Source organism: Euprymna scolopes, chromosome 1, assembly GCF_053919585.1.
Source record: "Euprymna scolopes isolate OS-2025 chromosome 1, ASM5391958v1, whole genome shotgun sequence".
NCBI classification, from domain to species: Eukaryota; Metazoa; Mollusca; class Cephalopoda; order Sepiida; family Sepiolidae; genus Euprymna; species Euprymna scolopes.
In genome coordinates this window covers 183236976-183263530 of record NC_136482.1, presented here as the reverse complement: position 1 = coordinate 183263530, position 26555 = coordinate 183236976, and the positions used below count along the sequence as shown (strand labels likewise).

The 26555-nt window shown below is 32.4% G+C and overlaps 2 protein-coding genes across 5 annotated transcripts in view; one reads left to right on the top strand and one right to left on the bottom strand.

Moving 5' to 3' along the window:
• LOC145277985 (double-stranded RNA-specific adenosine deaminase-like) overlaps positions 1-17922 on the bottom strand; it is a 42621-nt gene extending 24699 nt beyond the window's left edge. Inside the window, exons 1-3 of one of the 4 annotated variants that reach the window (XM_080130138.1) lie at positions 10907-11075; positions 4495-4671; positions 2296-2549 (exon numbers count right to left, since the gene is read on the bottom strand). In XM_080130138.1, coding sequence (XP_079986264.1) covers positions 2296-2508 — 213 coding nt within the window. In that variant the 5' untranslated portion in view covers positions 2509-2549; positions 4495-4671; positions 10907-11075. Of the gene's footprint in view, positions 1-2295; positions 2550-4494; positions 4672-9119; positions 9188-10906; positions 11126-17788 lie in introns of those variants that run through there. The other 3 variants (XM_080130148.1, XM_080130130.1, XM_080130159.1) reach the window with 3 other exon arrangements.
• Positions 17923-17926: 4 nt separating this feature from the next.
• LOC145277999 (uncharacterized) lies at positions 17927-23776 on the top strand. Its single transcript, XM_080130172.1, has 2 exons — positions 17927-18065; positions 22095-23776. Exon 2 carries the CDS (start codon positions 22169-22171, stop codon positions 22877-22879), a length of 711 nt encoding a protein of 236 aa, XP_079986298.1. The 5' UTR covers positions 17927-18065; positions 22095-22168; the 3' UTR covers positions 22880-23776.
• Positions 23777-26555: the final 2779 nt, after the last annotated feature.

Here is a 26555-nt window from a genome sequence, read left to right as displayed (position 1 = left end):
CCCAAACTAAAACATTACTTGAAACTAAATCCTAATGAAACTACTGCATTCTGTTAGTTAAAAACCCTGTCTCTTGAAAGCTAACAATCTGCTCTACCCCCCCCCCCAAGCTGCCACTAAAACTCCTACATTACACACACCTTTGTAGTGGAATCCTTACCTAACCTTCACATGCTGACCGCTTAACAGTGATCACTAAACATCTATACATTCCTACTTCCTAAGACATGCATGACAAGAGTTCACTCTTATCCAGTTAGGTACTTATCAGCCAAAGTATGTACTAAGATGCAGAGCGATCTTCATTACATAACAATGCCTCTTCCTAGATAGCTTTGCACCGATTAATACAAAACTGAACCGATACTCCTTGTTATGCAAAATGCTCCATTACTCTTAAATGAAAGCTGAAATTTTCTTCCTTCAATAGTAGAAACACACTTAATACCTGCAACTATTTATTCGCATCTACTGAAAACTTCATGTCATCATGTAAAACTGTGTCGTGTCATCATTCAACAGGAAAAGGTAATGTGTGAAACATCCTTAATATGAACTTTGTCTCCCTCATCGTTATTATGAACTTTATGTAACTCTCCCAAGAATGTGCATCCCGTATCCCAACCCTCGCTAATATATGTTATAAGAAGAAACACTCCAGAATGGTTATAAATGTTTCCCCTCAGTATTATCGCTAACGTTACTGTTAATATGATCTCCAATATGAATGTCCCTTATGCAACATGTCGTTTTGGTGCTCTTTAAAAAGTACTCGATATGTCTCCCAATATGACCCCAGCTTTACAACATATTTACAGTTCTATTTTTTTCATGTTGGTTATAAAAAAGGTGAATGTAGGATGGGTAGGGCCCAAATACATTTAATATTGATTTTCTTATTTCATATTTTATTGTTAGTTATTGAATACAATTGAAATGCGATATTGAATATTATTGAAAGCGCTTGAGAATATGGTTGAACAACTACTGCGCACCATAAAATATAACATGCCAGCCAAAATAAAAAAGACCACTCGGCGAATCGGAAAAAAGAACTCAGTCATGTTCAATCAGACGTGACTGAGTATATATATTCATATGTACAGGATTAACGCTTAAAATAACTGATCACAATAGGTTTAGGAATGCAGCTTCATACACAGATGAAATTCTATTTCAAATCCAAATAACACAAATAAAAATCTACAGTTGATTTGATTGTCGAATTAGTATAAAGAAAATTTTTTTTTAGCATTTTAAAAATATCTTAACATGAAAAATATCTTCAATTTGAATTACAATCAAAAGAATAATCTATCCTAAAAGTTGTTTTAGTTCAATTTTTTGAATATATATTTTTTATTGACTTCAAATCATATTTACAATTAGCAGGGAGACTCAACGCTGCCCAGAATTGAATGAGGATCAATGACAGTTTCACACTTTCAATATATTTTTATTGTCATCAAAATCAGCGAAATACATTTTTCAATCAAATTGATTAGTGTGCCTGCTCTAGTCTGGGACTCATCGTAGTGCACTGGGAAGAAGCTTCACATGCCTCTTCGCAGTAACAGTCCACAATACATTGTAGTCTACATTGCACTGTACAGAACCTACTGTTGACTTCATGAAATTATTTTTATATAATGGCTTAAATTACAATTCAAAATGCAAAAGTCAAGTATCATAGTTCAATTTTACTCAAAACAAACATTCGTTTTCAACGCACCTGTCTTAAAGAATTCCCTGTTGAGTTTATACGCCAGGCCCTTCTGCTTGTGCAGTGATCACTTCTCAAATGCACTTATGTTAGGCTATATGAAGGCATTAACTTAGATCAAACTTGAAATGCTTCTTTAATGGAATCTTTTTGATACCTATTGGAGACATTCTGATACAAAACCTATCTAAGAACATTGTCAGACCCATAAAGTACATTAATTGTATGAAATTAAAGAGACAAAACAGAATAGCCCAGCCATTTTGGAGTCCATAGGGAATGAACTCACAAAATGTCATATATATATATATATACACACACACACACACACACACACACACGTAGAGATTTGCTACAAATTTAATTAAAATAAAAATAAAAATGTTAGCAGTTTCTGAAATAAAAATAAATTTGAAAAAAATGTATTTAAGATTTGTGATAAAAGAAAATTCTCCAACCTAATGTTTGGAAGATAAATTGTTTCTAAAAATTTCATGTTTTTTTTCAAGCTGTCATTTTTTTTTTCTCACAAATGAAAAGTTTAGCAAAAAAAAGCATCTAACTACACTTACCTGAGCTTTAATTTGACTTGCATATTCATGTAAACACTGGGAGGCCGTTTTTGCCTTGGACTTGAGTTCTTTAATAAGAGTTGCAGAAAAATTTACAGTATTATTGCAAACAGGAAGCATATCTGGTGGCGGATCATCCATACCAGGAATGTAACGTGATGGTTGAGTTTTTGTCTCATATTTTTTATGAGCTTGCTGCGTAGCTTGAAACATAATGAAGAAAGAGAAGAACAGCCGACTGGAGGAGCTTCAGACTGGTGGAAAAAAAAAAAAAAAAAAAAAAAAAAAAAGTGAAAAAACATTTTTTTCAACGATAAAATTTACATGAACAATTTTAGAACAGGACATAATCATGATAAGCATGTCAATATCTGAGAGTCAACCTCTAATATTGTGATTTTTTTTTTTTTTTTTTAATTTAGACTATTATTTAATGACAGTAGTTAAAAAGAGCTCAATAAATGGAATTCAAAACTGAATTATGCAAATATTCATAGTGGTTCAAAACTTATGAGAATTTAAAGCTAGAAAATTTGGGGTTTAAAATTGACATGAAAAAAATTACTTGAAATCATGGACTAATTCATAAGATATTCAGTTTCTTTTTTTTTAAAAAACAATTTTGAGAAACTTTGCATTCTTACGATTTCTTTCATATATTTTAAAGACAAGATTTGACAATTTTTTTTAATTGATTAAATGTTAATATATCAATTTTAACCAATTTATTGAGTTGCCGTTTCTAAAAGTTTTGTCATTGCACAAATTACTAAATTACATTTTGTTGCAATTTTGTTAAAGAAATTTAGATGATTATTTTAGAATAATCTGCATTTCTTATTAAATAATTATCATTATTCAATTAAACATTCATTTTACATGATGGCATGTGTTGGACAGCTTTTAGAAATTGACTTCCAATCAACCCATCTGACCACCTTTATCCCTTTTTCTCAAATCCATCCTCATTACTTGTTCCCATGTTTTCCTTAGCCTTCTCTTGTAAACTGAACCTGCTACTTCAACTGTTCTACATCTAATCTAGGAACTTTCATCCATTCTTTCAATGCAGCCATACAAAAACCAATCATGGCACCAGAAGTTATACAAAAAACTGAAATGTAAACGATATGTAATAACAAGAAAAAAAACAAAAAAAAAAAACAAAGTCCTGTTGTAGATTATAAATAAAAATATTTTATTGGTATTCTGCAGTTTATGGACCGTGCTGAAATAATGTTATTTAGAAATCTATTCTTAGCATGGGGATAAGGATTTTTAACTATTCAGTATCTTCACAATTTAATAAACAAAGGTAGCATAAAAATTCAATTAAGAAGGTTTGATTTTCTTATGTGAAATGTAATAGGGGGGCACTTTCTGCATTGACATGGTCTTGTTTGCAAAGCAGCCACAGGAACTGAATTTCAGTACTTAAATCTTTACCATAATTTTTTTAATTATTGAATTTATTTTTTAATATGGATGAAATAGTTCATTTATAAAATTTTTTTATTTATTTTTTTATTTAAATTATTTCAAGACAAAAAAAAAAAGAAAAAAAAAAAAAAAAAAAAAAAAAAGAAAAAACCCTAAAGTTGCGATTGACTAAACAATTTTAATAAAGTTACGACATTTGTAAAAAATTTCAGTGTTTGTATACATTGGTGATTTTTTTAAATCAACACATTTCCAGTAAAAACATTACGTACTTACATGTTATGTTGGAATTAGTACAAATTTAAAAAATTATGAAAAATGAAATAGATGTGCTAGATGTATTTTGGTGCTAGTGCACTTACTGATCCGCACTATTTTATAAATTGTATTTCCACATTTAAAGTTTTGTTCTTTTACTCAATTGTAAGGTTAAAGTATAGCATAGTTACAAAACACCTTCCCCATGTTAAGAATGGCTTTTTAAATAACATTATTTCAGCATGGATCAATAAGTGCACTAGTACCTGTATTTTTAACAAAAATCATCCACAATTACATTTTGAGACGGTGTTAAAAAAAAAAAAAAAAAAAAAAAAAATGGCAGATCCTTTAAATCAAGGGGGATAAGTCAGTTTGTCATACTAAATTGGTTGCACAACATTTATACAAATTTCAACATGACATGTAAGTATATAGTAATGTTTCCACCTGAAGAGTAGAGAGTGGATCAGATTGACTTTTGGCAGCCTTGTTACTCACTTTCCTTACTTTGTCCTTTAGTTCTCATATTCCATGAGCGATGTCTCTGACGGGAGGAAAAATTGCTGTTTTTTATGTTGGAATCTATTCATCTAACACTTATCGTTGGCTGGTTTCTGACCTTTAAGTAGTATTTCTTTTTCTTAGCTCCTTATATCAAGTGGCTTCATGCCTGGTCTGGAGCGATTTCCAATAAAAAAAAAATTTTTTAAATTAAAAGCATGGATTTAAAATATCACTAATTTACACAACCACCCAAGTTTCTTTATAAAAACGTTGAATATTTTTTGCGAAAGGCGAAATGAGATTGGCGTTCTAAACTGAATGCAATGTTTTTTTTAGGAATATTACATGAGCCATTTCAAGTTAAAAAACCTGTTTAGTATTACACATGAAATCTGAAGATAAATTCGGGTTTGTTTTACAACAATAGACAGAGGTACGAAAAAGCTAAGAAATAATATACAACAAATAAATGTTACCAAAGGTAAGATAAGCTACTCTTGTGTTTTAACTTATTTTAAAGTATGTTTTAAGTATAAAACGCAAGTCGTGCTGAGTGCTACAGTGAAATCGAAAACAAACATGGTGTCATGATGGTCTTCGCTTTGGAAATCCACTGAATATCACCGTGACATCTATGCAGTGGATTTCTGTTAGTTTTTTTTTTTTTTTTTTTTTTTTTTTGAGATTTTCACGATTTTCGGCACTCCAAAAGCAAGAGCATCATGGCGCCATATCTGTTTTCGTTTTAACTTATGCATACCTCAGTCTATTGTAAAACAAACACGTTTAAGCACACAATGGAAGTTTTTACATGATCGTATATTTAAAGCAAGTTATTATGTAAAACGCGAACAGAGTTTACATACACTGAAACTAAATACTTTATCACAGCAAACAATTTCAATAGCTCCAGTTGCTAGAATACGTTGAAGTAGTGTTTACAAATTATCTATGATATAAAACAAGTTTTTAAATAAATTGGTACTTACTGAAATAACATTTAGAAAGCTGGCTTTGTTAACCATTCTGTACTTTTGACGATAAATTTTTACATTAGATCCAACTCCACAATTTTCTTTAAAATGATGACTTTTAGAAGTTTTCAACTATGAGACAAGTAGTTTGAGATATAAAGACCCGTATTATGCACTGCAATTCACTTGTATGCGCATGCAATAACCAAATGTACTTCACTGCGATCAACACTGCCACACCCTCCCAACTCTTTTTTTTTTTTAGTATTTGCAGGTAGGTATGCTGACAACGAATATCACAGCTAAATTTGAGGCAATTATTTTTCATCCACTGCCCCAAAAATGGGCTGTTTATTCAAAAAGCCGTTCTTAACATGGGGAGGTTCGGGGTGTATCCGAAAGCTGTTCTTAACATGGGCAGGTTTGGGGTGTCTATTCTGAAAGCTGTTCCTAATGTGGAGAGTTTGTGGGCATTTAATACAAAAGCCGTTCGTAACAAAATTACTCAAGGAAGTGAAAAAAGTTGTAATTGTTTTGTTTTACACGCATGCACATTAATAATTTCTCAGTTGTGAAAAAAAAGTGGATTTGTTTCTGCCAGGTGGCAGTGTCGGTCGCAGAGAAGTTTGTTTATCACGCGTGCATTAGGTGTATCAGAATTTTTGTAGGAATTTTTGGCACCACTAACACGAAACTGCAAATAAAATATAAAAAACTCTTAATTTCTCTTTTAAAAGTGTGTTGTTTATTTTCTTTATGGATTATACTTCCAAAATAAACTATTAGAGCTGTTTTAAAAGTAATAAAAATATTTTTTTTTTAAACTAATGAAATTAATTGCATTTTATGAGCTCAGTATTTTTCAATTTTTAAACTTTAAAAATCTATCAAAATTTTTCTATTGATTCAATTTTTACGATATTTTCAGGGTTAATGTGAAATTTTATGCTCTTTCCAATTAACCGAATATAATATTTTAGACAAACTTTTTTTTTTAAATTCACGCCCCCCCCCCAATTTTCAAGTATCTGTTAAAAAGTAAATTAATTTACTCACCAAAGTGTTATATATCACAAATTGAAGATAAAAGATCAAATAATATATTCAAATTTAAAACAAAAAAAAGTAGTGTTTTTTTTAGAAATTTACCTATAAAGTCTGAAGTTTAAAACCTTTTTAGAAAAAAAAAAAAGAAGAAACCCCACGTTGTTTGTTTTTTCTTTTTTAATGAAACCTTGGTCCTCGCTCCTTTAATTGAAAAAAATTAGGGCTTGAATTACATTTTTCGAGGAGTTATAAGCTTGGAAAGACGAGGTGGAATTATTCAATATTTTTCATGAAATTTTTGACACACCTACGTGTGCGTACAAACATGGCAGCGAGTGAATTACAGTGCATAATACAGGTCTTTATACCTCGAAAACTACTTGTCTTTGCAAAATTTAAATGAGATTTTCTTATTCAGCATTGTCGAAAACCTTTAAATGTCATCATTTTAAAGAAAATTGGAGTTGGACCTAATGTAAAAATTAACCCTTTCGACTAACAATTTAATCAAAATACCTTTTTTGGTACTTGTACAGTTTAATCAAGACATTAAAAAAATAAAAATATCGAAGGAAGGTTATATTGTACGTATCCGTTATGGAACGAAGTTCTCAAAAAAAAAAGAAAAAAAGAAAAAAAAGAAAAAAAAAGAAAAAAAAAAGTCACTTAATTTCGTCAAGTAGTTTTGTTTTTTTTACAGCGAAAAAACACTTTGTTATAATACCGAACAAAAGGTTCGATTTTTAGAAAGAAAAGCTAGTATTAAAGATGGGAGGAGAGTGTCGGCGCCTTAACTAGAGTTATCTCCCCGTTGCGGTGTGTTTAACAAATTCCATAATGGCTCTCATAAGGTGTTTTTCCGCTGTAAAAAAATAAAAAAAAAAACCTACGCGATCAAATTAAATTTTTGGTACTTGTACCGTACAGTTTAATCAAGACATTCAAAAATAAAAATATCGAAAAAAAAAAAAAAAAAATTTCATTTAATTTGATCAAGTAGTTTTTATTTTACAGCAGAAAAACACGTTTTTATGAGAGCGCGTTGAAGTAAGCCATTAGGAAATTCGTTGAACACGGAACGGGGGAGATAACTCCAGTTAAAGCGTCGACACTCCCTCCTCATCTTAATTACTAACTTTTCTTCCTAAAAATCGAACCTTTTGCTCGGTATCATAAATTGTTTTTTCGCTGTAAAATAAAAACTACTTGATGAAATGAAGTGAAATGTTTTGTTTGTTTGTTTTTTTTTTTTCGGAGAACTTCGTTCCATAACGAATACGTACAATATAACCTTTTTTCGATATTTTCATTTTTTAATGTCTTGATTAAATTGTACAAGTACTTTAACTTGAGAAACCCCTATCGAAAATAGCAAGGTGCGTAAACTACAGAAGTACTAAATTAGCGACAAACAAAATGGAGGTGGGTTGTAAAGTTTGTTTTGACGGAGTTTCTCTTAAAAAAACTACCAAAAATTAGGTAATTGTGACAATATGTAATTTTCCCAGATTGAAGAACGAATTTTATAAAAAGGTGCATATTTTTTATATTATACCCCATCCGTTCACATTAAACTTAGATTTGAATAATAAAGTTGGATAAAGTTTGGAGTTTTAAATTGCGTCATCGTAACGGAAAAATGTAGTTGTGGCCACGGACATTGGCCACCAGCTGTCATACAAAACGAAGTCCGTCGTCGGCATCATCCTGGGGAACCACCAGCCAGATCCTTCTTTGTCGAAAGGAGACACGATCCTAGGTGGTGGATCCTCCCAGGTATTACCTCTTTCTACGCTAATAGGATGTGCGTGATTAATTGCCGATTGCCAGAAGCGCCCCTACTGGGGCATGCTGACGGATCCGTTCTTCTTGGATATCCCGGAGGGTTGAGATGGGGGGGGGGCATTCAAGGTGTCTTCCTTGGAGAAGACACCCCCCCTCCATCTCTTGGCCTCGTGTCATATCTTGTTGCAGTAAATACCAACATAAAAAATAGCAGTAATCATAATTAAAGAACGCTAATCTATTTTTAACAATCTATCTTTGGTACTTATGCAGATAATGTACCGTGCAATTGTTTGTAGTATTTTTAAGTTAAATTCAAGTTTATGGTATCTTTTGTTTATTAAATTGTTAGGTGAAAGTATAGAATAGTAACAAAACCAAAACACCCTCACATGTTAAGAATGGGTTTCTAAATTATAAATTTATTTTAGTACGGTACATTTTCTGCATAAGTACCAAAGTTAAGAAAATATTAAGTTATCCTAAAAAAGAATCAACACTAAATTAGATTTTTCTTGATATTTTTACTTGTTACGACATCTGAAATTAAATTTTAAAACCACATACCGTTATACAATGACGTATTTGAAAAAAAGAATTTGAGACGCGAAGAAGCATCTGAATGTTGTTGCTTCCTTATTTAAAAAAAAAAGAAAAAAGTTTAAATTTTATTTCACTTTATATTGAAATAAAATATGGGTAAGGTAACGTGCTGAAATAACGTTATTTAGAAACCCATTCTTAACATGGAGAAAGGAGGGTGTTTTGTAACGTTCAACTAACAATTTATGGTAAAATTGACTAATAGCTTACTTCCGTGGGGATTCACCGCGAACGAAAGTCTGCTTCCAAGTTGATTTAAGAAATCAAAATGCCGAACCGGAAATGGAAAATGAAACGAATTTTTTTTTTTTCATCTAAATTTTTTTAATTTATTTTCAGTTCATATGGTGGTTTCTTTTTTTATTCGAACCTGAATAAAATTACAAAAGAAATGTAAGTCGAAAAAATTAAACTACTGACAGAAATCTGTCGAATAAATATCAGTACATTTATTCTGTGGATTTTATTAAATTTATTGGGATTTCTGTCAGTATTTAATCAGTATTTTTCAACCCACCCCACCGAGTTTTGAGACTCCCAACCCCAACAGACCTTAAAATTATTATTCTAGAAAGAAAACTATTTAGTTTCATTTTTCAACTTCGGCTCTGTTTTTGGGGTTTGTATTACTGTACACAGATTCGAAAAAGTTGTCAAAAAACAAATATAGAACAAATAAATGTTATCAAAGGCAAGATAAGTTACTTTTCTACCTAACTGGATACAATTCACGTGTTTTTATTCAGTGTAACATGTTTATTCAGCTCGAAAAACATGCAATGTTTACCGATGTATTGGAAAATTCAAAATGGCAGCCGACTGTCTCTCGGAGAGGGTACGTTTGGGAAAAGGTATTATAAATAATAAACTAGACAAAATACTGTTAGAAATTCGCTCAATATATGTTACCGTGACATAAGTTGACATGTATTCGGTTGTTTTCTAACAGTATTTTGTCTAGTTTATTATTTATAATACCTTTTCCCAAACGTACCCTCTCCGAGAGACAGTCGGCTGCCATTTTGAATTTTCCAATACATCGGTAAACATTGCATGTTTTTCGAGCTGAATAAACATGTTACACTGAATAAAAACACGTGAATTATATCCAGTTAGGTAGAAAAGTAACTTATCTTGCATTTGATAACATTTATTTGTTCTATATTTGTTTTTTGACAACTTTTTCGAATCTATGTGTACAGTAATACAAACCCTGTTTTTGTTCTTAAAAATCAACTTTAAGATGAACTTTTTTTTTGGTATTATTATACAAACACCGTGACAGCGAATTAACCCTAACCCTGTCACGGTGTTTGTATAATAATACCTTTTTTTTTTTTTTTTTTTTTTTTTTTTTGCGGAAGCGAGTCAATTTTATTCCATTTAATTAAGATACAGTAAAACTTGAACTTTAAAATACTATTAAAAAAAAAAAAAAAATTAATAGCACGGTACCTTCTCAGCATAAGGACCGGATTTAAAAAAAAAAAAATGCGGTTTCTTAGAATTGTTTTTGTTTTCACCAGACGTAAATTAACGCAAAAAAAAAGTGTGCTAGTGCACTTACTGATCCGCGCTATTTTTTTAAATCGTATTTCCAAATTTAATTAAAGTTTTGTTTGTATTTTTTTTATTCAATTGTAAGGTTAAAGTATAGAATAGGTACAAAACACCCTCCCCATGTTAAGAATGGCTTTTTAAATAATAACATTATTTCAGCACGGATCAATAACTAGTACCAAAAAAAAAGAAACCGAATTCATTTAATTTAAAGAACTGAACGACTTAACTTTTGACAAGCTAACTAAATATTATATCTAGAGTAACCTGGCTTCGGCGTGGTTGTTAACAAGAGAAATATTAAGTCGAGAATTCCAACATTTTCATAAAGTGAAAATGTCAATTTTTAAGAATTGAGAATAAGTCAACAATTTTTAAGAAACGAAAAATGTTTTAGAAAGAGACGTTTTTGTATTTTTTCTATTATTCATATTTACCTGTAATACAGTTGTAGGAAGAAAGGACTTCAACCGGAAACGATAAAAGACCTTGTTAGTTGAATAAAAAAAGTTTCAAATACTTTTGTTTTAATTCTTGTTTTTCTTGGAAATACAATCTCGATTCAGAAAGTGAAAATCAAACATGTTCAATTTCTATACGTCAAATGACAGCGCCGCCACCCAATAAACTTACACAGAAAAGGGGGAGATAATTATGATTCATTTTAAATCAGCAGCTGATTTTTATACGATTTTCTTTTTCTTTTGGGTGCTTGTCCAGAGTTACCCCTATAAAAAAAAGTCCTTGTTCAGAATTCCTCCTTTTTTTTTTTTTTTTTAAATTATTATTATTATTATTATTATTATTATTATTATTATTATTATTAATAATAATAATAATAATAATAATCTTGGGGAGGCTTAGTGCCACTCAAATTCCAGTATAAACCAATGGCCACTGCCAGCGAGAAATCAATGGTAAGAGGCTGTTGTGATGATGTAAATTTATTTGCAAATGCTATCGAAGGAGGAGGAGAGAGCTGGACGTCTGGGGAGACTTGTTGTCACTCAGCTTTTAGAGAACACCACAGGTCTCCAATCAGATCGTTTGTTAACTTGTGTGAAAGCTCCATGTGAGCCAATAATAATAATAATAATAATAATAATAATAATAATAATAAATATGTGCTTGTTTATATTGATGATTTTTTGAACTAACTCATTTCAGGTGAAAGCAGTATTACGTATTTACATGTCATGGCGAAATTGGTATACATTCCAAAAATTACGAAAAATGATCCAATAGAAGACGTGTTAGATGTATTTTAACAACAACAACAACAACAACAACAACAAATAGCCACAATTCGTCCTAAAATGCGTTGGTTTAAAAATGGCGGACCCTTAGTTTGTCAATTTAAGTCAAGGATTATGCCCCTTGTTTTCCATACTGATTTGGTTCCACATTAAAACATACGATAAAACTCGATAATTCGATAAATTCTATTTTTATTTGTTTTTTTTCTACTAGATCATTTTTCGCAATATTTTTAGAATTTTTTTACTAATTTCGCCATGATGCATAAGTTAATGTTTTCATCTGGAATGTGTTGGTTGAAAAATAAATGTGATTTGGATGAATTGAAGCTTGAATCAAAACCACAACATTTAGCACTCCAGTTGCGTTCCCTACCATTTGAGCTATCGACAGATAGATAAGAATGATTTAAAATTAAAGCACTTCAAGTTAATTTGCACATATGCAAAAAGTAATAAAAATATGTCGGCACGTTGAAATGACCATTTCGCATTTGAACTTGTTAACATATTTCTGTACACATTGTTCATCCATCCAAACAAAGATTTTACTCATTATAAACCATCCTTACTATTTCTTGTTAATTTTAGTGTTATGTGATTAGTAGTTTAAGAGTTTATCGGTTAAATATATGGCAATTGCTTCATCTTAACAGATGCTAGCCATCTTAATGCTCATCACCACCCTCACTGGGTAAATTGCCAGTGACACCCAAACCATGTCAGTGGGCCCAAAGGTGACTTTTCAAGCCAACATTTGACTTGCACAGTCTGCCACATGTATGGCAGATAAAAATGTCTGTTGAAGCTTGTTTCACTTCTGCCTCCACTTTTTCTGCTTCCTCTATATTTTTGTGGTTAATGTAAGCAGCTTTTAAGAGCAGCATCCGATTACAAGCCTCACATTTCCAAATGTTCAACGTATTAGTTAAAACTGACACATTGCCTTTCCTAAGATTTCTTGAGCTCAGCATGATTCAATTCTTTCCCTTTTAAAAACTTCAGAGCCACCTCTAAGTAACCTTTTCCATTTGGGCTGGGATTTTTCTAGGGTTTCCCAGTTCTGAACAAGAATCTTGAAGGCTATAAGATCATCTTTTATGCAATTCTTGAAGTGCCTCTTTGGACTATGCTGAGGGCGCTTCCCAGTTTTAAGTTCACCGTAAAACAACTGTTTGGGTAGCCTCACAATCTCCATCTGAACAATATGACCTGCACAGTGCAACTGGTTTCTCATCACCATCAATTCAATACTCAAACACTCAGCTTTCTTGAGAATGTCCGTGTCAGGTGTTAGTGACTACCACTTTATATTCAGAATTTGCCTGAAACATTTCTGATGGAATTTCTCAAGTTGCTTTAAGTGGTGATACTGTGTTGTCCAGCAGTCAAATGTGTCTACAACATGTAGCCTTCTTTCAATCACATTAGTTCAGTGTATGGAGCACCAGGTGCAATGGTGAACATCACGTTCATTTTCTTAATGTTGATAGTTAATCCAAAGGCATCACATACTGCTGAAAAACAATCCATTATATTTTGTGGATCCAGTAATTCTAAAGTGGAGAAAGACACCTTTATTGCAATCTTTAAATGCGTATGCAAGAAGCATTGTGAAGTAAATAAAGACTAGAGTTGGAGTCGGAATATCTCTCTGTTCTACAACAGCAAATTCACCAAATAATTGCCCGTTAAATGCAACACGAGCCTTCATGTTTCTGTAGAGTTCTTGAAACATCTTGACAAAAGTAGGACATTCAATTTTCCCAAGAATTACCCACAAGGCCTGTCTGTTTATGGTGTCAAACACCTTTGTAAGGTCCAAAAATACTCAATAAAGTGGCATCTGTTGTTCGATAAATTCACTTCAATACATTACTTGGGCCAAATGTCTCTCCTTCTGGCCCTCTGGAGTTTAGTCTTGTAATTGAACCATCTCTTGGATGCTGACCCCCACTCTAGTCATGTTTCCAACAGTTACCCCCCACCCCGTAACCAATGTGTTTTATTGGGTGGTTTCTGCTCCCAGTTTACTTGGTGTAGACATTCTTTCCAGTTGTGTTCCACCTATCATGGCCTCCTCACTCTTCAACCAACCTTCGGTATCTATTTTACCTAGCATTTCTAAGAGACTCTTGCTCTGTTTTAAACACTACTTCTAAATGGGTCTAGGTCTTTCTAGCTATGTCTATAAAGTACTTGGTCAACTGCATTTAGAAAGCCAGGATGTTAACATTTAATGCTGTTAAGACTAAGCTTCTTTCCTTTAACAATTACAAGAAACCTTCTCTACCAACAATTGCCATGACTAATAATACACAACCAGAAAGTTGTTTGCTCAACAGCATACCATTCACAACCAACATGAATCGGAACAAATGCATTGCACATTGAAGGCATTGTCAAGTTTGCTGCAAAGAAAGTGGGCGCTCTCTAATATGCTAGAAATCTACTTACACCTAACAGTATCTGTACAACCACCATTCGCCCATGCATGGAGTATTGTTGCCACATCTTGCTACTCAACTCCCTACATAGTGTCCATGTAAACATGGTTCCAAATAGTAGCCTCTGATGTCAAAGTGGGCTTTGATAAGTGGTGATTCCTATGTAAATAAATTTTTAAAAAAATGCCTTGTTTGGAGTTAATAAGAGTAAAAAAATCCTTGTTTTTATGGTCTTAACTAGCGTACAAATCCTTTCACACAAGGAGTTTAGATTCTCATCCTCTCTCAACTTCATTCAAAACAAATCCCTGATAGTCTCTAATATAGTGGCTTTGTTGCTATATTGGCAGCTAACCTTGGCTTCTAGTTGAGTCCATGTGGGTTTAAGTTGATATCCATATATTTCTCAATGCAGTCCAACATCTCTTCTTTGGAGTGATCACAAGCCAGTGCTACCATATATCTATAGTTCATATATTCTGGCCATTTGTAATATAGCTTTCAACCATGGCTGTAACTCAGCAGTTCATCCCCAAAATATTAGGATCTTCGAGCCTGAGGCATTTAATTTTGCTATTAGCCAGGTAGATGGTTCCAGGTTCTGTTAGACCCCAGACCCTTTAAGGTAAGCCCTGTGTTGCTGAGTGAATACCCCTCCTCTCCCAATCAGAAACCTTCAAGATGCCAACACTCAAGAAAGATTTGGGGGGGGGCCTTACTAACACTTCTATTTTGTTTATTTACTTTCCCCCACGCGACAGCAATGAAATTAAAAATAAAAATACTGCATTAATTAAAATATGCATATTTTATGACTTGGCAACGCTGGGTGCATCTTCTAGTATATGTACACCCAGCGTTGCCCAGTCATAAAATAATATGCATATTTTAATTAATGCAGTATTTTTATTTATTATAAACAGAAAAGCCATAGATATTAAACATAATGTTAAATTCCTGAAAAAAAAAGAAACTTAGACATGTGCATGCAAGTATTATGTTTTTAAGCAAAAAAAAATACTCGAGCTGAGATCAAAACAAAAACCTAAAGACAGTGAGTCAAGTACGATAACCATTACACCAGCTTGACATAACTTACAAAAGGGTATTTTCAAATTAACTCATACTTAACATAAAGAAACTGTCATATTTCACGACTGTGATAAAAAATTTGGTGACCTCCCACAGATCAATTTTTTAATTTTGACCCCTTAGCAGCCCTTTTTTCCAGTTGAAAATGGATTAAAATTTTTTAACATATCTGAATACTCTATATACTGAATTTCAAGTCCGTAGGTCAAAAATTTGTTGAGTATATAGGTTGAGAAGTGTCCTCTCTCACACACACACATTCTCACTTTTATAGATATCTATAGACAGATTTAATAATAATAATAATAATAATAATAATAATAATAATAATAATAATAATAAAAAGATTTAAAAACTATTTGATTTGGGAATCTTAAGTGGGACGACCCCTGATGTGTTTGTGGTATTATGGTGAGTGAGGACTCTAGCTAGGTCTAGCATAGACAAATCATAGGTACCGTGATAAGGATGACGATAAACCCCCACCCCTCACCACCACGTATAGGTTGAGAAGTGTCCTCACACACACACACTCACACACACACACACACACACACACACACACACACACACACACATTCTCACTTTTATATATATACTAAAAGATGTACCAGTATTAAATGTAACATTAAATTCCTTTAAAAAAATGAAATAAATAAAAAAACGGAAAGAAACTGAGACATGTGCATGTAAATATTATGTTATTTTTTCTAAGCAGTTAACTTCTTGTGAGTAAAAAAAATATTAGAGCTGAGATCGAAACCAAAACCTAAAGACAGCGAGTCAAGTATGATAACCATTACACCAGCTTAACATAGCAACTCATGCTTAACATAAGGAGGCTGTCATATTTCATGTCGGAAATTTATCCTCTTTCAGATAAATTTGACACGAGAGTAACTAGCCTAAAAAAAAAAAAATAAAAGCATGAAATAAAAAAGGGGGGGGGTAAAGAATAAAATATAAAGGTCTTGTTCCAAAACGAAGAAGAGATTTTATTTACAATAAAATTGGTTGCAAATTTTTCCCTTTGCGAGCATTAAATTCAAAGAACGCCAAGGTAACATATATAATGAAAAAAATAACGCTGGTTCTTATAATGAAGATGTTGTATCCATGAATGAATACAACATAATTCAAAAGGTAATTCCTAATCTCTCTCTCATATGTAATAAATTTTAGGAATGTACTCACAAATTGAAAGCCAGTCAGGCACGTGCCTTTTTCTTTTTTATCTCAATTTAAAGTCCTTTTAAATCATTATACTCCTTCCAATTACGTGCAGACTGTAGCCATATAAAATAAGGTCTTTTTTTTAAAAATTACACTCCTTCCAAATACGTGCAGACCGTATCCCCGTAAATAGTCTTCAGAAGCATGCCTCGTCGCATGTTCGGGGTATTCTTGCTGGGTTTTCTTCTTTGAAGGAGGCTCGTCAAAATTCCATTTTGAGCACCGGGCAATGAAATAACATCCAATATCCTCGTCGCTGGAATTTCAAAAGAAGGCGAATTTTGCACTGGACTCATGACGTCATCGAGGAGCTAGCATTTCCCTTTTCTTCAAATTAAAGGGAGTTTCGTACAAACCCAAAATATACGAAACTAAGAATCATAGAAGATACGAAATACAAAAAATCAAATATAAGAACTAGAAAAAAAATATAATAAAAGTAAACAGGGGGAGGGATGCACAAAAAAATTCCAACATTCACGACTATGCATGCACAGTCGTGAAACAGATGAAAATCCTGTGGGCTTCCATGCACAAATATTACCATTTTGACCCCTTAACATCCCTTTTTCCCCCGGATAAAAACATATTAATAAATTTCCCACATGTCTGAATACCCTATATACCAAATTTCAAGTCTGTAGAACAAAAATTGGTTGAACATATAAGTTGAGAAGTGTACTCTCTCACACACACATTCTCACTTTTATAGATATATATAGACAGATTTAATAATAATAATAATAATAATAATAATAATAATAATAATAAGATTTAAAAAACTAGTTGATTTGGAAATCTTAAGTGGGACGACCCCTGATATGTTTGTGGTATTATGATGAGTGAGAACTCTAACTAGGATTAACAAACACATCATAGATACCGTGATAAGGATGACGAACCCCCCCCCCTCTCACCACTTTTTAATTGGCCTTGTGCCTAATTGTTTTGTTAAACATGTTTGGCGAAATAAAATATATAAATCAAATATTGGCACTTTTGGTCATCCGTAGTATTGCTGGTAACGTCACTTCCGCTTTCTTACCTCACATGTTGACTTTCATATAAGTTATTTTCGTATTTTATATATATCTATTTCTCTACCCGAGTGATTCCGTTTAAAACCTTTATATATTTAAACTATTTTTTTTAATTATTTTAACGGAATTAATTGTTAATTAAATATTATATTCTTACATGGTCTGGAAAAATAAGATATAACAAAATTGTTTTCCTTTTACAGAAAGTTTTTTTTTTTTTTTAATGGTTTTCGTTCACCATTTCGTTTTACCATGTCTGTGTTCCACGATGAAGTCGAAATAGAAGATATGGAGTTTGACGAAGAGGCGGAGGTTTATCATTTTCCTTGTCCTTGCGGTGATAGATTCGAAATAACTCTGGAAGAATTGCAAAACGGTGAAGATGTTGCTAAATGCCCCAGCTGTTCTCTCTTGTTAAAAGTTATCTACGATTTGGATTCATTTTTGGAAAGCGAACAGGTTCAAGTGAAACCAATGTCAGAGAAGAAAACCCTCGTTGCGACAGCTTAAACAATCGTTAAGCTAAAGGTAAGAAAGGAAATATATATGTATATGTGTGTGTGTGTGTGTGTGTGTGTGTGTATCTATGCCTAAATCAAAACGTAGATTCCATGAACAAAGCTTGCTTCTTTCTTAGAATTGCACGCCTGTGTTCCGTCTGCCTGCTTCCCACCTGACTACAACCTGGATGTCTTCAAGTCCAACGTAAACAAATTCCTGATGAACCGCACCCTTAAGTAAACACTTTATTAAATCTCCACACTAACGTACTGTACTTACAATAACCTTTATCCCTGAGTGGCTTCCGGGCCTTGATAAGTGGTGGTGACCACCTTGTAATATATATTTCTTTTATCGGTGCTTATGCACTTATTTTACCGCGCTATTTTTTTTTTTTTTGAGGATCTGTACGAGAATGCCCCCCCCCCCCAATGCGTGTAAAAAATACAAATATGTAATAATAAATGTTACCAAAGGCATAAGTTACTTTGGTTTGTATTACTATACACATAAAGGCGAAAAAGTTGTCAAAAAAAAAAAAAAAAAATATATATATATATATAACAAATAAATGTTATCAAAGGCAAGATAAGTTACTTTTCTACCTAACTGGCTAATCTTTTAGTGTTTTTATTTAATGTAAAATGTTTATTCGGCTCGAAAATCACAGTGTTCACCGATGTATTTGAAAAATACAAATGGCGGCGGACTGTGTTGTTGAACAGGTTCAGTTTGGGAAAATTAGTTAAAACTAAAAAACTATACAAAATACTGTTAGAGACTCTATATGTTACCGTGACGTAGGCTGAAATATATTCGTAGGGTTTTTAACAGTATTTTGTGGGTTTGTATTACTGTACACATAGATTCGAAAAAGTTGTCAAAAAACAAATATATAACAAATAAATGTTATCAAAGGCAAGATAAGTTACTTTTCTACCAAACTGGATATATTTTTTGTGTTTTTATTCAATGTAACATGTTTATTCAGCTCGAAAAACATGTAGTGTTTACCGATGTATTGGACAATTCAAAATGGCGGCCGACTCTCTCTTAAACACGGTAAGTTCGGGAAAAGGTGTTATAAATAATAAACTAGACAAAATACTGTTAGAAATTCGCTCAATATATATTACCGTGACATAGGTTGACATATATTCGGTGTTTTTTAATAGTATTTTGTCTAGTTTATTATTTATAACACCTTTTCTCGAACTTACCGTGTTTAAGAGAGAGTCGGCCGCCATTTTGAATTGTCCAATACATCGGTAAACACTGCATGTTTTTCGAGCTGAATAAATAAGTTACATTGAATAAAAACACAAAAAATATATCCAGTTTGGTAGAAAAGTAACTTATCTTGCCTTTGATAACATTTATTTGTTATATATTTGTTTTTTGACAACTTTTTCGAATCTATGTATACAGTAATACAAACCCGTATTTTTCAAATATATCGGTAAACACTATTTTTTCAAGCCGAATAAACATTGGGTTTGTATTACTGTACACATAGATTCGAAAAAGTTGTCAAAAAACAAATATATAACAAATAAATGTTATCAAAAGCAAGATAAGTTACTTTTCTCCCTAACTGGATAATTTTCAAGTGTTTTTATTTAATGTAACATGTTTATTCAGTGTTTTTATTTAATATAACATGTTTATGCAGCTATAAAGTGTTTACTGATGTATTGGAAAATTTAAAATGGCGTTCGGACACGGTAAGTATGGGTAAAGGAGTTATAAATAAAAAACTAGACGAAATACTGTTATAAACTCGCTTAATATATGTTATCGTAACATAGGCTGACATATATTCGGTGGGGTTTTAACAGTATTTGGCATATTTTTTAAATTTTTAACTCCTTTTCCCAAACTTACCGTGTGAAAGAGAGAGTTGGGCGCCATTTAAAATTTTCCAATACCTCGGTAAACACTATTCTTTGAGCTGAATAAACATGTTACATTAAATAAAAACACTAAAAACATATCCAGTTATGTAGAAAAGTAACTTACCTTGCTTTTGATAACATTTATTTGTTATATATTTGTTTTTTGACAACGTTTTCGAATCTATGTGTACAGTAATACAAACCCTAAACATTTTACATTCAATAAAAACACTAAAAAATTATCCAGTTAGGTAGAAATGTAACTTATCTTGCCTTTGATAACATTTATTTGTTATATATTTGGGTTTTTTTTCGACAACTTTTTCAAATCTATGTATAGTAATACAAACCCATAATTTCAACCAATACACAAACACAAGAAAAAAAAAAAAATGATCACATAACAAATATATTGCGGACAATGTTCCTTGTTTTACAATAGACTGAAGTAAGAAAGATCTTTGATTCTCTTTCTTCTGATCTTGAGCACGTGGTGCAATGGGGAAAAAGGTGGCTGGTGAATTTTAGTGCCTGTTAAGATAGTCGACAGGACAATTTTTGGCTGACATACACGAGTGAGACCCCCATAGCGAAATACGCATCGGCTCCGATGTTGTACACAACACGTTCTAAGGAGCGTTCATTAATCCGGAAAGGAAAGAATTTTGGCGTGTGTGCCCTTGTTTTTTTTTTTTTATTTTGGCTTGAACTTTGCGCTTTTCGGATTATTTTATTTTTGTTTTTTTTAGCTGGATATTCGTTTTGGTCGGAGATTATAGTTATTTAGAATAAAATAATTATTAAAACAAAAACGGTCGTGTTCTAGCAGTGTTAAAAATCGCCATTAAAAATTTGTGGTAAACACTGGAATATTTAGACTTACTGTCTTTCGAAGCTTATGACTTCTTGAAAAATGGGTATTATTTAAGAAAAAGCGTGAACTTAAACTAGTAGATAAAAATGTTTTTGTAGAATTCGGTCTGCTAAAAAAGAATCGGAAAACTATATCCGTCGCAAATTAATAGTTACGGAGATATTAATATTTTTCCAATGGATTATTTTCTTTATAAAATCAGCTATAATGGCGTTTAAGTTTATGGAACAGAAGTAGTTAAGTTAAAACGATAAGATGGCAGACATGAGGCTGTCACTTTTGGGGTCTCGAGAACAGCTCAAAATTTGAAAATAAAACAAAATACTTCCCAGTATTTGTATTTTGACGGAAAGTTTGGTACTTATACATTTATTGTACGATGCTGAAATAACATTTAGAAACCCATTCTTAATATGGGGAGGGGAGTGTTTTGTAACAATTCTGTACTTTCACCTAAAAATGTAATTTAAAAAAAAAAAATACGTAGAACTTGAATTTAACTTGAAAATGCTATTAAAAAAAATAGCACGATACAATAAGCATGCTGAGTTCGACAAGATACACCTGAAGAAGATCGGAGGTTACATCAATCCAGATGTTGTATGAATAAAACGAAAGACAAGAACAGTAGACTGAAGAATCCAAATAATACAAGCACTGTCCTAAAAACCAATGGCACTAAAAGAGAAATCGACATAAAATTATCATTTTAATGTATAAACATAATAAAAACATTCATTTACTTTGTATTTGGGGTACGAAAAATATTTAGAAAAAATGTTCAAAACCCGTTATGTTGAATTTTTATTTTTAAGACAACAAATAAAACTAATGGGCTAGTTTATTTTCTACCTCATGAATAAGTGAGATTTATGTTTTTCTGATTGTATGACAAAATTTCTCTTAGGGGATTGGTACTGAGCTTCTAAGCATTGTGGGGTAAACAAAATATCTGACATAAAATGACCGTTGTATAATGTTTTTTTCATTTTATCATTAACTTTCCTAAAAACTTTTCAAACTATAGATTATTATTTATTAAAGCATGTGAAAATCCATTTCTGAACAAAATAATGGTATTTTGAGGACTTGAAGTATTTTTGTTTTTAAAATATGACTGTTTTAATAGAACTGATCTTGAAATATCCAAAACGTTTTTATGGTTGGTGGGCATTACTATTTTAATTTGATTCTGTTCTGCTATCAGAGCACTGATATTTATTAGATTTTAAACCCACTTCTGTTTCTCTATGCATATTATATTTATAAAACAAATTTCTTTTACAGAAATTCATCTGGATGCTTGTTACCCGTGTGATTAATACCGATTTTTGCGTCCCCGTCCCTCCCAAACAGGAATTATGGGAGTAGAAAAACCTGACCCAGGAGCACAGCCAGTCAAAGTAAAACTGGATCCTGATCGTACACAGACATTACAGCATTTTGACTTTGTCGACAGTGACGAAGAAAGTGTCAAAACAAGAAAACCAAGAAACCATTCCATTGGACAAGGTGCCAACAGAAATGCTGGTAGTTCTTCAGCTGCTGTAACTGCTTCCTCCACACATCCAATGACGGCTTCTGTTGGTCCTCCTTCTACAGCTGCAACCAGTTCTTGTGGCACCAATTACACCGGCAATCAACCCAAAAGGATGAAATGTAAACATGCGGTTACCAAAGGTGGCACCACTAATTCAGCAGTCGACAAAAAAACACCATATGAACCTCCTACCAATCGTAAGTTAACGGTTAAAACTCACTCAAATAATAAAACAGATGTGCTGAAAGATGTCTGTCCTAAAGATGGACAAATACTTACCCCACAGCCTCTGGATGCAGCAGCCACACCGTCACCCTTGAAAGGCTTAGAGTCAGGTGACGTCTCTGCCGAGTCAAGTTTACGTCCCAGTCTTTTGGATGAGGTTTTGTCAGAGAAGAAACTCTTACTGATGCGATCCCCAAGTGTGATAACGTTTTTCAAACGACACCAGATCTTATTAGCAAAACGGTCAAGTAATATTTTACAATTAGGTCCTCATGCTATGATGGATAAGCCTCCAGGAAAAAGCTGATACCATGGCAACCGATAAAAAAAAACAAAAAACTTTCAAATGATATCATTTTGCAAAAGTTTAAGATATGTTTTTATATCGCACACACATGCACACACACATTGTCTTTGGCCTTTTAGCTAGGAGCAAAGTGTAATATATGTTCTAATACATTTCATTTTTCTGTGTTCAATCAGAAGCAAAAATCCTTCTATACTGAGGCAATTTTATTTTCAATCTGTTGTGTCCCTTATTGAGGAACTGTATTTTCCCCACATTAAAAATCAGCCATGTATTTAACTCTACTCTTGTAGGGAGGCACGTAAATAGGGATAATCCTAACCCTTAATCCCATTGTGGCTCGTGAATTATTAAGTGACAGTTTTAAGCAATATTCTGATAACGTCGAATAGACCTTGTTCACTTTTTTAAAAAAAATATTATTTTATTTTTTCTGATAAAGTAAGCTTTTCAACAACTGGAAACTTACATTTGTATGCAGCAATTTAATAATTCACTAGCAGGGTGCCCAATGTTGCCCAGTCGTAAAATGATATTCTAATTTATGCAAATTTTTTATTATAGATCCAATTCTCTATTATATTGTACTCAATATATAGTAATGATGTCAAAAACAGAAAAATTACTTGGGTGCCATCAGCTAGAATTAAAACCAAAACATTTAGCGTTCCAACATTACCATTTGAGCTGTCATTAGATGCATAATAGTTAAAAATGAATGGACTTTAATATATAAATGTATATTTGCACATCAATAGAAGAGCTTTTAAGTCGACTTACACCTTCCAAGTTCCAATTTTTAAAAATTTTGACAGTTTAGCAATTACTTTTACCTGCTTTTCTATATATACAAAACAACGGTTCACAAAAAATGCAATAATTTGAACCCCACCTTGCACCACCCTGCAAACTTCATCTCATTTGAGATGCAGTTTGAAAAAATAGAGGCAGACCAACACACAGACATAGTGAGTTATGCCCACTCTCCTTTTAAATTTTATAACATTTTAATAGAACTTTTTCTTTTTTCTTTTTTTTTTTTTCTCCTTCATTTGAGGACTTAAGAAAGCAACCATTTTTTAAGTCTCCTGACGAGGACGTGGTTTTAACTGACCGTCTGTCCAAAACATTAACATGTCCAGTGTCGCGGCCTTGTAAATTTGTTTATATTAATAAATAAATATATATATATATATATATATATATACTAGCATGGGTACCCGGCGTTGCCTAGGTGTTTGGAGGTGTATGCTGAGTAAAAAAAAGAAGAAAAAAAAGTAAATTTTTTTAACTTTGACCCCTATTATGACCCCTTAACATTTATTGTTTTGGGCTCAAATCACATTATTATCCATGTCCAAGGAACCTATATCTAAAATTTCAAGTGTTCTGACCCAAAATCGTCAGAGTAGTTTGGTAGAGTTCTCAAAGGTCAAATCGTTTAACTTTGACCCCTTAACAGCCAAATTTCTGGTCGAAAACCGATCACATAGATTTTCCAAAATCTCAGTACCCTGTATATCAGATTTCCAGTCTGTAGACTAAACATTGACAGAGTTATTGTGTAGGGAAATGTACACACACACGCAGACAGACACGGACACGTTCACTTATATATATATATATATATATATATATATATATTTCTGTGGAAATACTCTTTATTCGCTTATATTTCCTTTTTATATCTACCAATTCTTATTTAAGAAGCTCAATGTAATTACAAAGTATAAAAGTCTATATTCCAAATTTCATGATGTTGACCATCTTACATCTGATGAGTTAAGGGCAAAATAGATTCACTGATTGATATAATAATTAAGTGAATGCTTTGTGATACGCAACAAATACTGTCAAGAATTATAAATGTCAACTAAAATGAAGGAATAAATTGTAAGATAGTAAACATTATGAAATTTGGAATATAAACTTTTATCATTTATTTTATTATATATATATATATATATATATATACACACACACACACATATACAAATGGAGATTTTTATTTCCATTTTTAATTGCAAGTCACATTTTCTGATTCTGTAATTAACCAAGCAACATAAAGAGGTGAAGGAAAAGATTTGAACCGTTATTCTTTACATTTAAAAAAAAAAAAAAAAAAAAAAAGAAAAGAGGAATATAGTTAACAATATTGGTGACTCCTCCATAGGTAGTGTTGACCCTCCCCCCCACTCCCATCTTTGTTTTCAGCTGATGTATTATCTAAGTGCAGGAGGTTCCAACTGCTGACCAAATGCGCAAGTTTCAAATCTTTACTTGAAACATTCGCCATGCTGAAAAGTCATGATACAGTGAAATATGTCTGGATGGCATATGTTTCTTCAAAACAAATGATTGAAAAAACCATATGAAGTGGGGTTTAGAGATCACTGAACTGTGAGGACTACTAGAGTGAATTTGTAAGATATCAAAAACCTATGATCCCTGATGAGGATTGCTAGTTTGGATTATTTGAACTGCTGTTCTCGTCTTGAATTTTATTCAGACATTTCATTGATATAATCTCGGACCTTTTTCAGATGTATCTCGTCAAACTCTAGAAGGGAATTTTTCTGTCCAACTCTGGAAATCTGTATAAAATTTCAACTGCAACACTTTATTTAATCCATGGCGGTAGTTTGTTCTTGTTCCTTCAGCCATAACAGGGTAGATTTCTTCAGCAATTCATAATTGTCGTCTTAATATTTCATAGCTTGCTTTTTTGTTTCACCAAATAATTGCAGTTCCTGTTGTTTTATATATAGAAATGCAGGTAAAAATAGCTGCTAAGAGATCAAAATTGAAAAAAAATTGGAACTTGCAAGTTACAACATATTTATGTTAAAGTCGGTTCATTTGTAACTATTTCTTGTCCATCTGACAAGAACTCAAATGGTAATGACTAAGGCTGGAGTGCTAATTGTTTTGGTTTCGATGAAATCAAAGGTTTTTTTTCTTTTTTTATACTTTTGAAATCACTATTATATATTGGGTACATTTCTTCAGCAATTCATAATTGTTTTAATATTGACTGTGCTAAGGATTGAACCTGCAACCTTCAGAAGACTCACTTTGAACTAATTTATGATTTAGTACTTTATCTGTTACACCACGGATCCTTTAACTGTTTTTTACCCCCTTCTCCTAGAAAAAAAAATGACTTGTTAAATTCGGTTCAAGTCTTCGCTCGTACAAGTGTATTTTTTATACTGACACATATATATATATATATATATATATATATATAATATATATATATATATAAAGGCAAAAGTGGTGCACGCATGATTGTATGTCCAAGAAAGACTTTTTTGGCTGGGGTTCTCGGGGGGGGGGTACTATTTCTTAGAACTGTTTATATACCCCCTAGATAATAATATCTACGATTTGTGAAGGGACGTTGTGCCTAGATTTATTTGCATCGACTTTTATAAAATTTGCGCTTTTTCGCTGTGTTGCGTGTTTATACGGCTTTTTAGTATAAATAAAGTGAAACTAAATTGAAATGATGACACTCTTCCTCGGCTTTCATGCCGGGAACGTCCAGAAAGCAAATCAGCTTTGATCAATGCGGTGAAAACCGTCATATCAAACAATTGCTATTCATTTAGACACCCCCCCTTTTTTATGGAGAGTTGGGTTTTCCCCCCAACAACTTGGGGACACCAAAAAA